Source organism: Diceros bicornis, chromosome 6 (assembly GCF_020826845.1).
Source record: "Diceros bicornis minor isolate mBicDic1 chromosome 6, mDicBic1.mat.cur, whole genome shotgun sequence".
Taxonomy (NCBI): Eukaryota; Metazoa; Chordata; class Mammalia; order Perissodactyla; family Rhinocerotidae; genus Diceros; species Diceros bicornis.
Genome location: NC_080745.1, coordinates 61,801,437 through 61,819,253, shown reverse-complemented (window position 1 = coordinate 61,819,253; position 17,817 = coordinate 61,801,437). Strand labels below are relative to the sequence as shown.

General features: G+C 36.0%; 1 protein-coding gene across 1 annotated transcript in view; it reads right to left on the bottom strand.

The window, feature by feature from the left end:
• The window catches only part of CC2D2B (coiled-coil and C2 domain containing 2B), a 97,439-nt gene extending 80,314 nt beyond the window's left edge, over positions 1 to 17,125 (bottom strand). Inside the window, exons 1-9 of the mRNA XM_058543613.1 lie at positions 17,070 to 17,125; positions 15,332 to 15,392; positions 13,953 to 14,029; positions 13,543 to 13,605; positions 10,529 to 10,612; positions 5,954 to 6,098; positions 5,510 to 5,646; positions 5,291 to 5,419; positions 1,525 to 1,734 (exon numbers count right to left, since the gene is read on the bottom strand). Coding sequence (XP_058399596.1) covers positions 1,525 to 1,734; positions 5,291 to 5,419; positions 5,510 to 5,646; positions 5,954 to 6,098; positions 10,529 to 10,612; positions 13,543 to 13,605; positions 13,953 to 14,029; positions 15,332 to 15,392; positions 17,070 to 17,111 — 948 coding nt within the window. The 5' untranslated portion in view covers positions 17,112 to 17,125. The remainder of the gene's footprint in view (positions 1 to 1,524; positions 1,735 to 5,290; positions 5,420 to 5,509; positions 5,647 to 5,953; positions 6,099 to 10,528; positions 10,613 to 13,542; positions 13,606 to 13,952; positions 14,030 to 15,331; positions 15,393 to 17,069) is intronic.
• Positions 17,126 to 17,817: the final 692 nt, after the last annotated feature.

Genomic DNA, 17,817 nt, shown 5'->3' with positions numbered 1-17,817 from the left:
TCACATTGTCTGCAACATTTCTCCTTGTTCTTTAAGTGGGATTCATACTGATATAAAGGAACATATTCCAGTTTAAGAATTCCTTGGATACCAGTGAGTCTTTTACTACTCTGAACTTGGTTTGAACACACTGGGAACAAGCAGAGCCATACATTTCACACCAAGGGACTAAAACTGTACATAAACTATAAATCAGTATTTCGGTAGGAAACCAACGGATACATCCTGCAACTCTTGGCCTTTCCTCCTCCTCCCCACTGCTCTTCTCCTCTTTCAGAAGAGAAGGGCGTGCACATGACCTACCAAATTTCTCTTTTTACAATTTACCAGAGGACTGCAGAAAATGTTTATATGCACATCAGAGAATAAACTGAAGAAAAGTAAAAATCAACTAAGAAATTACTTTTGGCTTCTAAGAATCAATAATAATAATAATAAAAATGTTGCAAATAATGATCCCAAAATGCTATTTTATATAGAGAGTCATGCTACATGAAAAATAAATGTAGAGTCTTTCTATGCAGTGATAGTACTCTCATGAAACAAAATTGACATTGCTAGATCAGACTTTAAAGATTATACAATACTGATGGAAAATTATAAAGTAGATATCTATAAATGAAATCACCTTTTCAATGACCTACATCTTAATTTCAGAGTTGGTTCCTCCATTCATACAAACAATGGCCATATTATTCTAAAAGTTCAAATATTCTATATTTGTTTTAGGAAATATTCTGACATTATTAATGCATGATCTTCATCTATTAAGTTCTCCCACACAGTTGCTACATGAAAATTCAATCAAATGGATTAAGTCCTGTGGTTTTTGCACTTGTATTTTAAAAAGCAGGTATATTAAGGTACAGTTCATTTCCAACTTATTGGAAATAAATACCTCACTAAGTATTTATTTTTCAAATATATTCATTAACTGTTGAACAAGACCTATCAAAATACCTTTTCAGAGAAAACACTAGTTAACAAAATGCTCATGTATCAGAAACTCAGACAGTTTAAATGAGAGGTGCAAATTCATAAAAATAATCAGTGGGTACCTCTTTTATTTCTCTTCGGACTCTAAATACTCTTTATGATGTCATTAGATGACTATTTGGATTAATCATTTTCAGAACAAAACTCTTCAAATTTGATATGAGATTCAGGATCTCTAATATCTTTATCAAAAATACTTTATTACAAAACTTAAAACAGCCATACGGCTCTTTTAAATGTTAATTATCTCAAATCTTCTTCTTGAGTCATAGGACCAAGAATACCACTGATTAGTAAACCATTTATAAGTGCTAAATATTCTGCAGGATGTTTGAGGTTGCCTCCCTGGCCAGTCAACTCCTACAGTTTCTTTTCAGAAAAACTGAAATCAACCATTGTTCTAATTGGTTAAATATTTAAAGTGCTAAGAGAAAATGTTCCATGATAATTTGCCCTGTATTAAGAACTTTGTTTTCTCTTTCAACGCTAAAGGTTCAGCTCCATAAAAATACTGAAAGCCATTCTCACCTTCTCATAAAGCAGCTGAGGTAAATTCTGTTGCTGCCTGTCCTGAAAACACTCATAAAGCTGAAGCAGCCTAGCACATAATACTTGTTCTTGATTGAAGAGAGCATGATGGCTGAATTGCAAACCCACGATGTTGAGATCTAATTGATACATTTCCCTTTGACCTTCCATTTTATTCCCAATAGAGCTTTCTAGATCAGATTTCACTGCCTTTTAAAGAAAAATATGTATACAATGTTAATTTGATTCTATTTATTTTGAAATTACAAGTAACTCCTTATAAAAGTAACATGTTAATTATAAGAAAATTAAGAGATACAAAAAAAAACAAAAAACAATAATTTGATCCTTCTTCCTTATGGCCCTTGATTTCATAAACTATATTTATATTACAGCATTTTAATCATCTTGCTATAAATTATTGTCATCTATCTTACTATTGTGTGTTGGTAGAGGTTAAACTTTCAAGTTATAAACCCCAAAATAATTTCCTATAAAAATACCACGGCAATTGGTATTTAGAATTGTTGGGTAAATGGATTGACTACACGATGATCTAATAGTCATTTGTGGGCCAGAGTTAAATGGCATACTCTTATGAAAACATTGTTCCTAAGTGAATATGTTGGTAATCCCCTGGAAAATTCCATAGAGGGGTTTGGACCCTCTAAGCAAAGGCTAACTTATAAGGATATCATCTTTCTTTATATATGAGACTGTCTCCATTTGGATGCCAGATTAGTTGACATCTGTAGACCTTAAATTATACACAAAGTGATTCAACTATGTTTTAATACACTACTTTGAATTTAAGCACATATGTTTGAATATGCAGGTGACTGGTTTTTAGTGATGTAATTTGAGAGGGTTAGTGGATTATTTAGCACGTACAGCCTAATTCATGAATGCCTAGCCACTCTCCTAGAGCTATGACTGCATCCACCTAAAAAGGACAGCGTGAGCCCTCTCTCTGGATCAGCCTAGTGTAACAGAACATGGCCTCCAGTCTGTGCCATTGCTATTACACCTGCTATTACACTGAAAAAGTTGCTATTCCACCCCTGACCTGGTGTGGCAGATCCAGTGCTTCTCAAGGACTGTAGGTCACCAGCACGATGCCTACATCTCTCCCTCTCTACCCTTTCCTGAGCTAGGAATCCTCCTCTTTTCCCTATTGGGTTGAGGGAAAGCCAGAGAACAGCCATAAAGCTTGTTTTTGTTTTATCCCTATCTTGTAAGTCTCTATTCTCTACGTAATAACCAACTCAAGGGGGGGCACCTGCTCTTGATTCTACCTAAAAGATTTAGTTAATTGGTAATAAGTTGGTCATTAACCAGAAAAAAACACCAAGGAAATAGACAGTTTCAGTTTTAAACAACCAAATTATAAATGAACTTTTGGAAAATAAAGTTGCTAAGCTAGAGATGCCTGTCTTATTAAGCAGATTTTCAGCACTGGTCAAATAACTGTGTTCTTACTTGCTTTGGGTTTCTGTTGGAGTGACACGAGCCTCTGCCTTTGGTCCTGTCCTATTCAGTACCTACTGATTGTGGTGCTCAGGAGCTAGAGGAGGGTAACTGAGATGGTGGAATATCCAACAACAGTCAAAGGAAGTGAGTTTAGACTGGAGAGTAAAAGCTAAAGGTGGAAGTGACAGTAGGCTTCAAATATCTGAAGAGCTGTCACATAAGTGAAGTACTTTATGAGTTCTTTTATGGTCAAATGAATAGTAGTGATCCAGGAGGTAGATTTTAATTCAACACATAAAACAATAAACAATTAGAACTGGTTAATACTGGAATGAATTCTCTCAGGTGGTAAGCTCCCTGACACAGGTTATAAGCAGCAGTTGACTGGAGGCATTAAGTGAACTTTTAGAACTAGGTAAGTGTGTTAGACCAAAAACACAAAGATCTAGGCAACAATGAATCAAAGTCCAGACAAAACCACAAGAACATCCAAGCTGATGACATGTGTTAAATCGAGGTAAATATATAAGAGAGGAGTGCTAGAAGAGGGAGTAGAGTAAAGGGCATAGTCAAATGGACAGGCAAAACTAGTCAGCAAATAACACCTGGGTAGTAGAGGTACAATAGGGTATTAAAGTACCTGGCAGAGACAACAGCAAAGAGAGGACCTTGTTACTCAGCAGCTATTGTCTCTGTTCAGTTTCCCCTCTATTTCTTTTATTCTGTGAGAAACCCCAGATGAGCCTTGCCTCCAAGGCTGGGAGGGCAGAGTAAAAAATGTGGAGAAGATCAGAAGGGAAAGGCAGGCAGAGGCATTTGTCTGACACAAATTCTTAAATACCTGCTAAGAATTCTACAGGATGAATTCTAATACTCAGTTTAGATGCTTGCTAAAGTGACATTTACATTCATTCCCAACTCTAAGAGTCCATGAAATACTAAAATTGTGCTTGTATGAAGCTAGAACAGATGCACTGAAGGAAAAAGTTACTTGTTTAGCCCAGTGGTTCCTGATTTGGGATTCTGGATGGTTACAAAGGTTAATCTGGATGGTGGTTAATATTTCTCCAAGACTTGTATATTTGGCATTTACTTGTTATCAACCACTCATTCATTCAACAAACTGCCATTGTTTCAAGGACCTCTCTCCCTAAGAGCAATGGTCTCAGATAATTGTGTTAAAATATCTGTGCTATATCTTAAGAAAAATTTACAATAAGCAAACAAAGAAAAAAAAAAGAAAACGTTGTCACCGTAAAGTGTAAAAGTTATGCTATGTAACAGCAAAGAACAAGATAAGATAAATACCAAGGATTTCCCTCCTTCCTCTTTTGTTCTTTTATTTTTATTTTTTTATTTTGTCCATTTATTTCCACTTTGTATCTACTTACAGCCATATTTCCTTTATATAGAATGGTTAAGGCAAGTGAATGGGCAATTAAGTTTTCATACATAGTTCTGATTTAAAGTTTTTCAAGCCAATTTTATAATATAACTATTTCTGTCTAAATATTTCTTCTCATTAGGTTAATGGACTGCTAATTTTCATAATGTCTTTTGGAATACATACAAAATTTGTTTCTTTGATTATAAGTATAATATATATTCATTTTTGAAGTTTAGATAGACAAGAGTATAAAGAAGAAAATAAAATTAATCCTATGTCCTACTATCCAGAGATAATTATTAACTTTGATATATTTTTCAGATAGATATATTTATCTATATACACGTATATGTAGGTACTTATCCATTCATTGATAAATTCATTCATTCACTATCTATTTTTATAAAATCAAGATCATATATAATTTTACATTCTGCTTTTTTCACCTCACATTTTATTTTGAGCATTTCCCCATACCATTAAATCTTCCTTAAAAGCATAATTTAATGGCTATTTAACATTTCATCATAGTTTTGCCATTACTAGACACACTAATTTTGGGTGTGTGTGTGTGAGGAAGATTGGCCCTGAGCTAACATTTGTTGCCAATCTTCCTCTTTTTGCTTGAGGAAGGTTGTCATTGAGCTATTATCTGTGCCAATCTTCCTCTATTTTGTATGTGGGATGCTGTGTGGCTTGATGAGTGGTGTGTAGGTCTGTGCCCAGGATCTGAACCCGCAAACCCCGGGCCGCTGAAGTGGAGCGTGCGAACTTAACCACTACTCCACCAGGCTGGCCCCGTAGACTTACTAATATTTTTAAAGAGCAAATTAACACCACAAAAACATAAGTTATAATTGATATCACAAGAATTCTAAGCATAATTACAAATAAACTGTTGTTGGTTACCTTCCTGTAAATGGTCTTTAGTGCTGGATTTAAAGATTCCTCGCTTATGTTGACTCTAAAATTCCAGGACTGTCTAATAGGCGAAGGTAATGACATTATTTCTCCACTTTCTTCAAACCAACACTTGCCCTATCAAAAATATTTAAGAAACATATTAAATATTTTACTAAAAACAAATGTCATATACTATCAGTGAGTGGTTTAGCTTGGTGCACTTGCCTCTTCTAGTTTAAGCAGACGATTTTCCATTTTGTTGCAGGTCTTTTTATATATTTCTGGCTTTCTCTGAATATAGAATCCTTCATCTTCTAAAATGCGTGGCATCATATCTTTCGGCAGTTTACGCTGGTTGACCACTTAATAACAAAATTATATATTACTTTAAAGTCCAAAATTTGAAACGCTATTGACCAAACAAGAAGCAAAAGGGAATTATCATAAACCTACCACTAAAGTCTAGCAGAAAGTCTATATATACATATGCAATGAATGAGTTCTTTTAACCAATTCCCTTAAACTCAGAGGAGGCATGAAGAACAAATACAGAAATGTTTCTATAATTTTAGGTCAGTACTCTTTATCTATCCTGCTTACAAAGAAGCTATTACTCTATAATATGATTCATTAATGACTTGAATGTTTTATTTAAAAAAAAAACTTTACCTGGAGAACTACTTGGCACAAAAATATTTGCCTGTTGTTTTTTGATTTGTTCTTGATCATCTTCATATTCAGCAGCTTTTACTTCAAGTAAATCTGGAAAAATGACTTCTTCCATAAAATCTTCATCTTGGCCCTCAGAAAAGTTCTGTAAATTATCACCAAGTGAAAAATGTTTCCTTTTTTTTTTTTTTTTGTGAGGAAGATCAGCCCTGAGCTAACATCTGCCAATCCTCCTCTTTTTGCTGAGGAAGACTGGCCCTGGGCTAACATCCATACCCATCTTCCTCCACTTTATATGGGATGCTGCCACAGCATGGCTTGACAAGTGGTGCATCGGTGCACACCCGGGATCCGAACCCCGGGCCACCACAGCAGAGCACGTGCACTTTACCGCTATGCCACCTAGCCAGCCCTGAAAAATGTTTCTTGTAACTATCACTTACTGATCTTTGTTGAGTACCAAAAAGAAAAATAAGTATACATGCCTGTCCCCAATGATTAATATACAGATAAATGAAACGTACTGGGATCTTGCTGTGAATTATCTTTCTGATCCATGCCACCCAGTTCAAGTTCAAGCTGAAACCGTGTTATAATGAAATTTCATTGAACCTATAGAGGAACTCATTTAAGGCTTAATATTACATAATACAATTTTTTTATAGCTCTTCTTTGCAATTCTCAATGAAAGACTATTGAAAAAGAACTATAATTCAAGCCCTCCTCTCCTCTGGAAAATATTCTGAGATATCGGACTATGATATTTCAACTACTGAGAATTCACAGTGTAGGACAAAGTCCACAGACATCAAGCCATGCAGTCTTAAGCTCTATTTTTTTCACCATTCAGAAAACAGTACTACTTAAAGTGATGTGGAGCAGTCATGCTGTTTTCTGGATGGTATTTAAGAAAAAAAAGAAAGAAAAGATTCAACTTAGAAACCTATGGCAGAGTGATTATAGTGAAATTCTGAAATATGGTATATATAAAAGTTACAAACAATATAAATATAGATATTGAAACAGATACGTTAATAAACACAAAAATACATATTTTTATATCATATCAAAAATTTTATATGAATCTCTTAACAAAAAAAAATTACCAATTTATTTTGGATGACTTTACTTGTCTAACTTAAAATCCACATATATTGAATGAGAGAAGGAGACAGAGTGTGAGTCATGCAGATAAAAATCCCTCCATTTTCAAAAACATACATTTAGGGGTAATTAATTAAATAAAAAGAATTAATCACAGAATTCCTTTGACTAGAGAACATTTCATGGCCTTGATCAACTCTGTCAAAATTAAGTAACATAGTTAAGCATCACCTAGGTTCATATCAAGTCATCATATTATCATACTCCCCCTCCTATCCCTGTCATGAAGTCAAGAAAGTATTTTATATCCAGAAATCTTTGTGGTATCTTTTTCAGAATTCAAACAAGGTATGACACTGACATCTAGGAGCAAGATTTCGGGGATTCTCACATAGGGGATCTGTTTGAAGATTCCAATCACAGACACAAAGAAGCTCTTTGTTCCAGCTGGAGCTCCCATCACCAATCCTTTATAGTGGTGTGGGCCAGGGCTTTCAACCTGCCTTCAGAGCTAAGATCTGCCCTGATGGCTGAGTATGTCAGGCTCTCATCTTGGATCCCAGCTCTTTATTTATGACCATATAGGTTTCTTTTATAAACTCTACCCTACTCAATCTGCCTATATTTTTAGCCTGAGACAAGCTATGATCTCAGCCAATATAAGCCCTATCTGACCAACTATTCCTCCCTTAATCTAGGGCCAGCTGCTATCCCAGATCACATTCTTGGTCTTCACTATGCAGCTCACAGCAGAGCAGTGTCTGTGCTGTTAGCTGTTGTGTGACAGGGAATATGAGGTGAGAAGGCATCCACCTAACCTTCCATGCACAAGTACAGATGGATACATCTGAGAATAGTGTGGTAAAAAAAGAGATATCCCCCACCTCACAGGAACTGCCTTGTTAACCATGGTGTGATAAGCAGAACTGTCTGAAAGCAACCTCAGACCTCACTCTGGATTGCCCAGACAACGTATTTGGAACCAGGACCCCCCTTTCTCCCAGCAGGAAGGGGCTGCAGTCAAACTCAGCCTCCCACAAAACAGTAGCTCTCTCCTCCTGGTGATGAGGACAGTAGTTTCCTATGGGCCCCAAAGTCACCAGGTACAGGGCAGATGACTTTTCCAGACAACTCCTCTAAACAACCCGCATCTACTCCCAGACTTCGTCACGCCCAAGTAGCCTACTTGCCCCACTAACCTGATTACCCTCATGCCTTCCCTATGAGAAGGAAAAGCTGCCATAACCACAGCACCTGGCCCTGGTGTACTCTGCTGTGTGGACCTTCTCCTGTTTTCCCAGAAAAGCTCATTGCTTAACCCATATCATGGGACCCTAAGAGGTTGGGTGACTTCACAGAGCATGTGCATGTTTGATACTCATTTATTCAATATTCATTCAAATATTCATTGAGTGCCTAATATGTTCCAGGAAGAAAATAAACAAACACACATAGGGGCCGGCCCCGTGGCTTAGCGGTTAAGTGCGCGCGCTCCGCTACTGGTGGCCCGGGTTCGGATCCTGGGCGCGCACCGACGCACTGCTTCTCCGGCCATGCTGAGGCCGCGTGCCACATACAGCAACTAGAAGGATGTGCAGCTATGACATACAACTATCTGCTGGGGCTTTGGGGGAAAAATAAATAAATTAAAAAAAACAAAACAAACAAAAAAAAACACACAGAAATATGTGCTATGTGGTGATAAGTGTTATGAAGTAAAATAAAGTAAGATAAGGAATAGAGAACACTAGGCTGGGTGGGTTAGGGGTACTATTTTAGATAGAGTTATCAGGGACAGTATCTTTAATTATGTGTCATTTGAACAGCAGCCCAAAGACAGTGAGGGAGAGAGCACGGAGAGCTTTCTAGACAGTTAAAAGGTGCAAAGTCCGTGAGGCAGGAGCATGCTGTGAGGAATAGAAAGAGGCCAACCGGGCTGGACTTGGGTGGAAGGAGAAAGTAGTAAGAAATGAAGTCAGAGAGGTAACAAGGGGGCCAGGTCATGCAGGCCTTGGTGGCCCCTGTAAGGACTTTAGCTTTTATTTTGAGCGAGACAGGAAACCATTAGAAGGTGTAAGCAAAAGAATGGTCTGTCTTAGATTTTAACAGAATCATTCTGACTACTATAAGATATAGAAAACAGACTGTTGGGGCAATAGCGAAAACAGAGGGAGACTGTGGCAATGATCCAGAGGAGAGGTTATAGTGGCTTAGACTAGGGCTGTACCAGTGGAGGTGGTGAAAAGTGGGTCAGATTCTGGAATACTTTGAAGATAGAACCAACAGGATTTGTGATGAACTGGATATGAGGCATGTGATTAAAACAGGACCCAAGATGACACCAATGTTTGGCTGAGCAATGAAAAATGGAATTGCCATTTACCACTGTGATTCGATTTATATAAAAGTCTGTGTGTTTGTGTATGGGCATAAGCATAGAGAAAGCCATAAAAATGATAATAGTGGTTTATCTCAGAGCAGTGGGATTTCACGTGATTTTTATTTTCTTCCTCGTGGTTTTCTGCATTAAGTTTTTATAATGTATACACTTTGTTTAAAAATTTTAAAGATAAAGCTCTTTTTATTGTGGAAAAAACAACAATAACAAAAAAAGGAACAAAAGGACTGGAGCAGGATACAAAGAAAGGGGGAGGGAAGGGACTGGGAAGTAAGTAGGAGGGCAAATGGGGGTCCAAGAGGGACTCGAAAGCAGGACCTGAGGGATCTGGAAATGTCTGAGGAGTCAGAAGATATTAGGTAGAACTCTGGGTAATAGGGTAATAGGAGGTAGTGGGGGGGGGGTTCAAGGAAACTGGGGGGAGATGTGAATGTAGAGAGGAACTGGAGAAAGTATGGAGGAACAGGAGCAGATGGGGAGAGCAACGAGGCTGACACATCAGGAGCAGACGGGGAAAGACTAGTGAGACTGACTAGCTCGGGAGAAAAGGACAACCAGGGAACGACGGGAGGCTGAGGAGTTTGAGAGGAACTGGGAAGAACTGATGGAAATTAGAAGGGTCTGGGACTAGACTAGGAGGGATGAAGAATGGGAACAGAGTAACAGAGATTATGGAGAACAATGTGGGGCATTTAGAGAGAAGGACAAGAACAACAAAAGGAAAACAAAACACAGACTTTGGAGCTGAGAGCTTATACTTCCCAGCTCTATCAATGCTTACCCTGTGTGCCTCAGTTTCCTCACGTACAAAACAGACGGTAATAATGCTTGTCTCACAGGGTTAGTATAAGGATTGAACGATACAATCCACATTAAAAATTTAGTATGTCATTGGGCATCCAGTAAGCACTCAATAAATGTTAGGAATTATTATGAACAGCTTCTCAATCCAAAGAGAAGGCGGCTCAATAATAAAAATTTCACCTCCCATCCAAGTATTTTATTCTATGCCTTTAATAGAGAGTTATTTATCTTGGGAATGAGGATGTGGGAGGAAGGGGAACAAATCCAACCTGCTCTGAAGACTGGCCCAAAGCTGAGCCTTCTTCACCACTCAGAATGAAAAACGAAACATCTTCATCCAATGAGACTGCAGTCTGCAGGTTAAACAACAGTAAACCAGTATTCAGTGTTGAAATGAGTCCTTTTTCCACTTATAAGGAAAGAAATAATTTTCTGAAATATGGTAAATAGTAACAGTTATCTTATTCATGAACAGGAGCTGCAGGAGAGACAATGTCAAGTTATATTTAACTTTGGGTCTGTTTGGTTCATGAATTTTTTGTGTGTTTTGTTTTGGTTTGAAGGTTCTAGTAACCCCAATAAAAAACAGAATAAAGGAGTCCAAATTTTCTCCATCTTCCCGAACTAACTCTTCACTCTAATCAGAGTATTAAGAGCATTACCTTACAGTTGGATCTAAATGTGGGCTCAGGGAGAATTCTCTTTTTCTCTCCCTGTTTTTGGGTGCTCTCATGCAGCTGTGCACTCCCACACAAGTACCACCTCACCCCACCCACAATCTTTTGTGGAGTTAGAGGTAGTTAAAAGTATTAAAAGTGGCATATTCTTATCGATAAACTTGCTGATAAATAAGCTCTCATTTTTCAATACTGTAAAGTCTGAATCTTTTAAATGTAAATCACTTATCACTTCTTTCTCACACACATATTAAAATGAACTATTTTTAGGGAGGTTCCGGAGAGGAATTAACTCTATAATAAAAAGTAAAACTCATAGTCACTGGAGCCAAAAAATTTAAAAATATGTAAAATACAAAAGCTTATCTTACATATTGCTTATATCTACAACTTAGCTGACATTAACTTGAAAAGTTATTCACCTTGTAACAATGCTGCATATATAAATTGTCAGTACAGTCACGTGTCACTTAATGATGGGGACACATTCTGAGAAATGCACTGTTGGGCAATTTCATCAGCATGCCAACATCACAGAATGTTCTGAAGGGGAACAAAATTTGCCAGCCCAAAATGTGTCTCTTTAACATGAGAATTATTTTAGACTGATTATTTTTAAGAAACAAGACTCAGAAAGTTTTTCTTGTTACCTTCTCCTTAACTGCCTAAAAGAATTTAGATAAAAAAACAAAGTGAAATAAGTCAGAGGGAGAAGGTCAAATACTGTACGATTTCCCTCATTAAGTAGTAGATAATAACAATAACAAACACATAGAGACAGAGATTGGATTGGTGGTTACCAGAGGGGAAGGGGGGAGGGAAGAGCGCAAAAGGGATAATTCGGCACAAGTGTGTGGTGATGGGTTGTAGTTAGTATTTGGGTGGTGAACATGATGTAATCTATGCAGAAATAGAAGTATAATGATGTACACCTGAAACTTATATGATGTTATAGACCAATGTTACTGCAATAAACAAAAAAATAAAAAACAAACAAACAAAACCTATGCTCCCTTCTGTGTTCTGTTTCTGTGTGGCCAAACACTTGTTTTCCAAATATTTGCTCCTTTTCATCTACCTGTGAATTGCCTTCCTTCCCTTTGAAGTCCCTGACTCTCCTCACCCCCAACATCTTCAGTCTTTAGCTGACGATGGTATTTAAGGTGAGAGTTTGGCCATTTTGGCTAGTTACTTGGTATTCCTAGGTTTCTCCCATGTATATATGTTATTAACCTTTGTTTTTCTTTTGTTAATCTGCCTCATGTTAATTTAATTCTTAGAGCAGACAGAAGAACCTAGAAGCGCAGAGGAAAGTTTCTTCCTCCCCTACAGTACTTACATAAACCTAGATGGTACAGCCTATTACACACCTAGGCTATACGGTACTAATCTTATGAGACCACCGTCATGTGTGTGGTCTGTCGTTGACCCAAACATCGTTATTCAGCACATTACTGTTAATACTTTTACTTTCCTTCACCTCTGCTCATCACAAAAACCACTTGCTAAAATCCTCAACTTTCTGAGCAGATATCCCTATCTAGAAGTTGGTATGGAGATTCTTAAAAGCCAATTTTGCTTCCTTTTCACCTCTTTTCTTGACAATCAATGGACTGATCTTGACAAACTTCCAAGTTTTTACCATTCATGGTTAAATTAAATCCAATTTAGGCACACGTTTATTCATTTGTTGAATGAATAACATGTATACAAACATCTTTTATTTTAGTCTGCTTTTACTTCTAAATTTAATTAAAATAATTTTTACTAAGTACCCAAGAGGGGCACTGTGGAGGGGACAAAGATGAGTTAAAAACAAAACAAAGACCAATCCTTGCATTTTAAAATTTGTAGAGTTAAATACTCTCATTGCTTATGGCAGAAATGACTAGTTGTTCATTATTGTCTTTTCTCCCATCTCTAATAATAGAATCGACTTTTAGCTGGATACCTAGACATTTTTCCCATGTTCCTTTAGTGGAAATAATGTGTGCAACTTGCAGGTCTTGTCCTATAAGAGATCAATCTGCAATCCTTTGGTTCTTTCCTTCTCCCTTCCCTTAGGCCAGCAAATGAAGACACTGGAGCTTTGCCATTGGACTCAGAGACAGAAACCATGTGTTGAAGATGGCAGAACTCTCTCAGCAACCTAGACTACTTATCTGTTACACAGGAGAGAAATAAAACTTCTATCTTATTTAAGACATTTTACTTCGAATCTTTTTGTTAAAACTGCTTAGCCTTTATTCTAAATAATACAGTTTCCCCAAAATATGAGTTGTTTTCTCACTTCGAGTTTCAAATATGTGATTACACATTGAATTGTAGAACAAAATCTGTAAGTCAGGGATCACCTATAATATTTTATTACAATATTTTAGGATAAAAAGTAATGTCAAGTAGGAACAGGGAGTGACTGTAAATTGGCATAAAGGATTGTTTAGGAGTGACAAAAATGGTCTAAAATTGGATTATAGTGTTGATTGCATAATTCTGTAAGTTTTCTAAAAATCATTGAATCATATACTTAAAATGGGTGAATTTTTGCTATGTAAAGTATACTTCAATAAAGCTGTTTAAAAAAGTAAAAAAAAAAAGTTATTCACCTTAGACAGTTGATATGTCTTATCAATGAATAGCTGAGTTGAAGATTTTTCACCTTGATTAATCTGAAACACAACACAAATAAATGGTATGGAAAACATAATCTTCACAGATGTAGACATAATCGTGTTCTTAAGTCTTTTGTCCAAATATCAAGACTTCTCAATGTTTTCCCTTTAAAAAGTATATACATGTTTTCCCCTGAGATGTCATATATAGTTACCATGACCAAATCACTTCTTGGTTTTAGGTTTGAAAAAAAAAGGCACAGAAAAGACCTTGAAGCTTTTTGGATTTAAGGAGTGATATTAAGACTGAATTTTGGCTCTTTTTTGACAAAGAAAAGTTTATTATGATACATGTTGCATTTAAACAGTAAATTTGAAAACAGGAAAGAATAAATAAGCATTACCTTAGCATTTTTTAGTTTTTCTCTTACTTTGCCTCTCAACGTTTCTATCATGTTTTGATTTTCTTCTGCATCTAAACCTGTCAAGAGGCCAACATAATATAGAGTTCGCGAGACTTTCTTATAACACAATTAAACAGCAATAGGAGCAAAAATACTTATGAGATAGCTACACTGCATGCATTTCTAAGAATCATGACAATTATGAAGATTGGGTCATTCCCCACGAAAGCTTAGAACCTAAGACCAATGGATGTCCCTTCCCCCCCTTTCCCATCTGGAATAAATACTTTCACACATGGTCAGGACTGAATTGTGTTTCTTTTTGAGACTTTTTCCCCACCCTCTGCATCCTCAGCTATTAGCTAGAGTCCTTCTTCACAGCCAGGCCAAAAAAAAGCTCAGATAAGCAAACCTTTATCTTTTTCCTTTTAGGAAAAAAATCCATGAGAACAGTCATATTCTATATAGACTGCTCTACAGAATATACAAATATCAAAGCTAGGTTACTTCAATTTGATTAAACTGGGGAGAAAGGAATCAGAAAGGAAGAGAGGTAAGTCTCTAGGTACCCATTTTAACTACTTATGTAAAATCAGTATAATACTGCTGACCCCTACTTCTGCCAGTTCTTGGAGGAAATCAAACAGTCTTGCAGGGTATAGAGGACTCCAGCTGTTTTGTGCTCTCCAAGTCATGTGGAATTTTCTGCTCATCCATCAGATGATCCACCAGATGGACTGAGAAAGATACGGGTTATGCAGGCCCAGGTATGGTAGAAAATGGAGGACCTATTGGCCATTTTGCCTTGCATTTTTCTTTTTCTTCTCCCTGCCTTTGAGTACTTAATGGTTGCATAGAGGATGGTGGAAATAAAGGGTAAGCATAAAGCTAAATCACTACAGGTCATGAGAATCTTTATTCTTAACTGCAGTATGCCGTGGTATAATTTAAAAATTACTCATTGGTTGTTTATACTCTATTCCCAGAACTTAGAATGGCAGATGGCACATAGTAGGTGCTCAATAAATATTTGCTGGATGAATGAACCAGGGTTCAACCATTATTTATGTATTTTTCTCCCCAAGATCTAGAGCTTCCTGAAGCAGGTTCTGTATCTTACGGTCTGACACAGTCTAACATAGTCTCAAGCACTAGTGGATTCTCCATGTTTACACAAAACTTAGTTTTATTACATGCACTGACTTTGCTACCTATTTCCTTAAGCCCACCTTGTATTATCCAGGAAGTTTAGTTTCTATTTGAACTCATCCCTTAAGAAACTTGTGTTCCCAGCTGAAACCCTAGGATAGAATTAGTCATTTACATCTTTTAAAAATAAAAACCAACAGTATCAGAGTTGTAGTATACTTATTGAGAACCTTTTTGGAGAGGCTTGTCTATATTTTCTTCTACTGCAACATTACCTTTCTCTTCTGATATCTGCAAAAAAAGAGGGGGAGGTTACCTTGCATCTTTTTGTTTTAGTATTGAACATCTTTTCATATGTTCATCAGCCCTTTGAAAGTCATCTCCTTTAAAATGTCAATTCATATCCTTTGCCTGTTTTCTTAAATTTCATCTTCTTATCAATTGGTATGAGCTCTTTATATATGGTTTTATATATATACGATTTATACATATTTATATATATATATGATTTTTAAATTAAGAAACTGCTCTCTCTAATATCAAAAAGGACATTTAATGATAAAATCCAATGGTTATTCTCAGCTTTCATATATTGCCTACTTTATATATCTTTTAGGAGGGTCAAATGAGATTAAACATATGAAAATATTTTGCAACTCAACACTACATCAGTGTTAGCTATTACTTGATTACTCCACAGCATCTGATAATGTTGGGCACCTTAATTTCTGAAAACTTTCTATATCCTTGTCCTCCACCCTTCTACCTCTCTGGCCACTTATTTCCTGTATCCTTCAGTGGTCACACTTAAAGTTTAAATGTAGGCATATTTCAAGGCTTTGGAAAGTACGTGTATTCTCATGGCTTCCCAAATCTGTCTCCAACCTTGACTGTTCTCCTGAATACCATATTTCTAGCTGCCCACTGGTATTTCTAATTGAATGTCCTAACTCAATATGTTAAAATGAGTTATTCATTTATTTCTTTTACATTTTTTTAAACCTCAATATTCTAAAATTAAACCATACCAGCAATGTTAAATCCTTTTTTAGAATGATATGGATCATGAGTTTGTTTTCCATTTTAAGTTTAAGAAATAGAACAACAAAAGACTCCTTACATAACAACTGTATATAATAACCAAACTAATGTGCAGCTGTAGTGGAAAGAGCAAGCAGACACACATCAGCTTTCCAATAACAGCAAAAACACGGATTCATGTTAAAAGCCAAAGCAGAGTATTGACATAATCACAGTGAAGACATTATCACAATAAGAGCCTAAGTCTACAGACTTTCTAAAAGAACTTCAAAATCCACCAGTGGTTCCTGTACCACACTTATGAACTACGAATAAGGTCAACAAGAACTAAGATGTTCTGTTATTACAAAACCTTCAGTACTTTCCTCAACACATTAAAAATATCTAATTCTTACTCTTTACCAAGGGACAGCAACCCTTGAAAGTGTGATGGAACATCAATCCTGGCAAGTGATTGATGAGTTCTCCCTTTAATTCCCAATAATCTCACCCAGAATCCCCAGGAGTCTGGATACTTTTTCATAATTTCCCATGCTCATCTAGAAGGATAAAATATGAATCTTAATTGGAGTTACTCTAAGATGCTGGTCCTATATATATTTCACTCACTGACTAAAAAAAGAAAAAAATTTTTTTGAGTAAAGCAGGGAATGACTTGCTGGCTGGCTGAGAGAACAGATAAATAAATTAATATTTAACTAAAGGAATAAATAAATAAGTAAATACATAAATAACTCACTCTAATGCTCTTTATTACATAACTGACAGACCAAAGTACCCTAAGTTCTCTTATTAATTTTTTTTAACATATGAACTGTATGATTTGTATATAGAACCAAATATATCACATTTTTCAGGATTATCCTACATTTAGAATTAGACTATTTAGTATAATCAAAATCCTTATAAACTCCATTAGTACTTTACTTTTTTTTTAATATCTTCTTTTGTCTTTGAGATCTTTTTCATGATGATTCTTTCATTTCCACTTTCTAAATAAATAAAAAATATTCTTAAGAATGATATATTACTGAAAGAAAACAACTATTGTGATACTTGAGATAAAAGTATGCTATTTAAATTTTTTAATTTAACTAAAAACTAAACAAAGAAATACACTATCACCTTTAGTATTGAGTAGTTGATCACTTTTAGTATTTAACAGAAATTCAGGTTAATGCAATAAGACATGGAAAAGAAGTAAGAAGTATAACTAAAGGAGAAGACAACATTATCATTGTTTGTAGAGGATAGGTTTTTATATGTAGAAAACTCAAGATAATCAAAAACGTTTAGACATAATTAGAAAGTTGTTAGTGGCAGAACACAAGTGAATATATGTCAAAGTTAATAGCTTCCCTCTATGCTAATATAATAGAAAAAGATCACTTTCACAATAGCAATAAAAAAAATTTTCAAAATACCTAGGAATAACCTCAATTAAAATGTGTGGGAATCCCCCACCCCAGCAAAATTATAAAACTTTAGTAAGGAAAAAAAAATCTGATTAAACATAGAGATATTCCCCAGAGGCAGGGAGATGGTTAAGAGGCCATTGTAATAGTCCTGATGAAAGATGCTAGAGATCTGAATCAAAAAATGGAAGTGGGAATGGAGGGTGGAGAAAGATTCATTTAAGAGGTAGAATTCACAGGATTTGGTGAGCAATTAGATG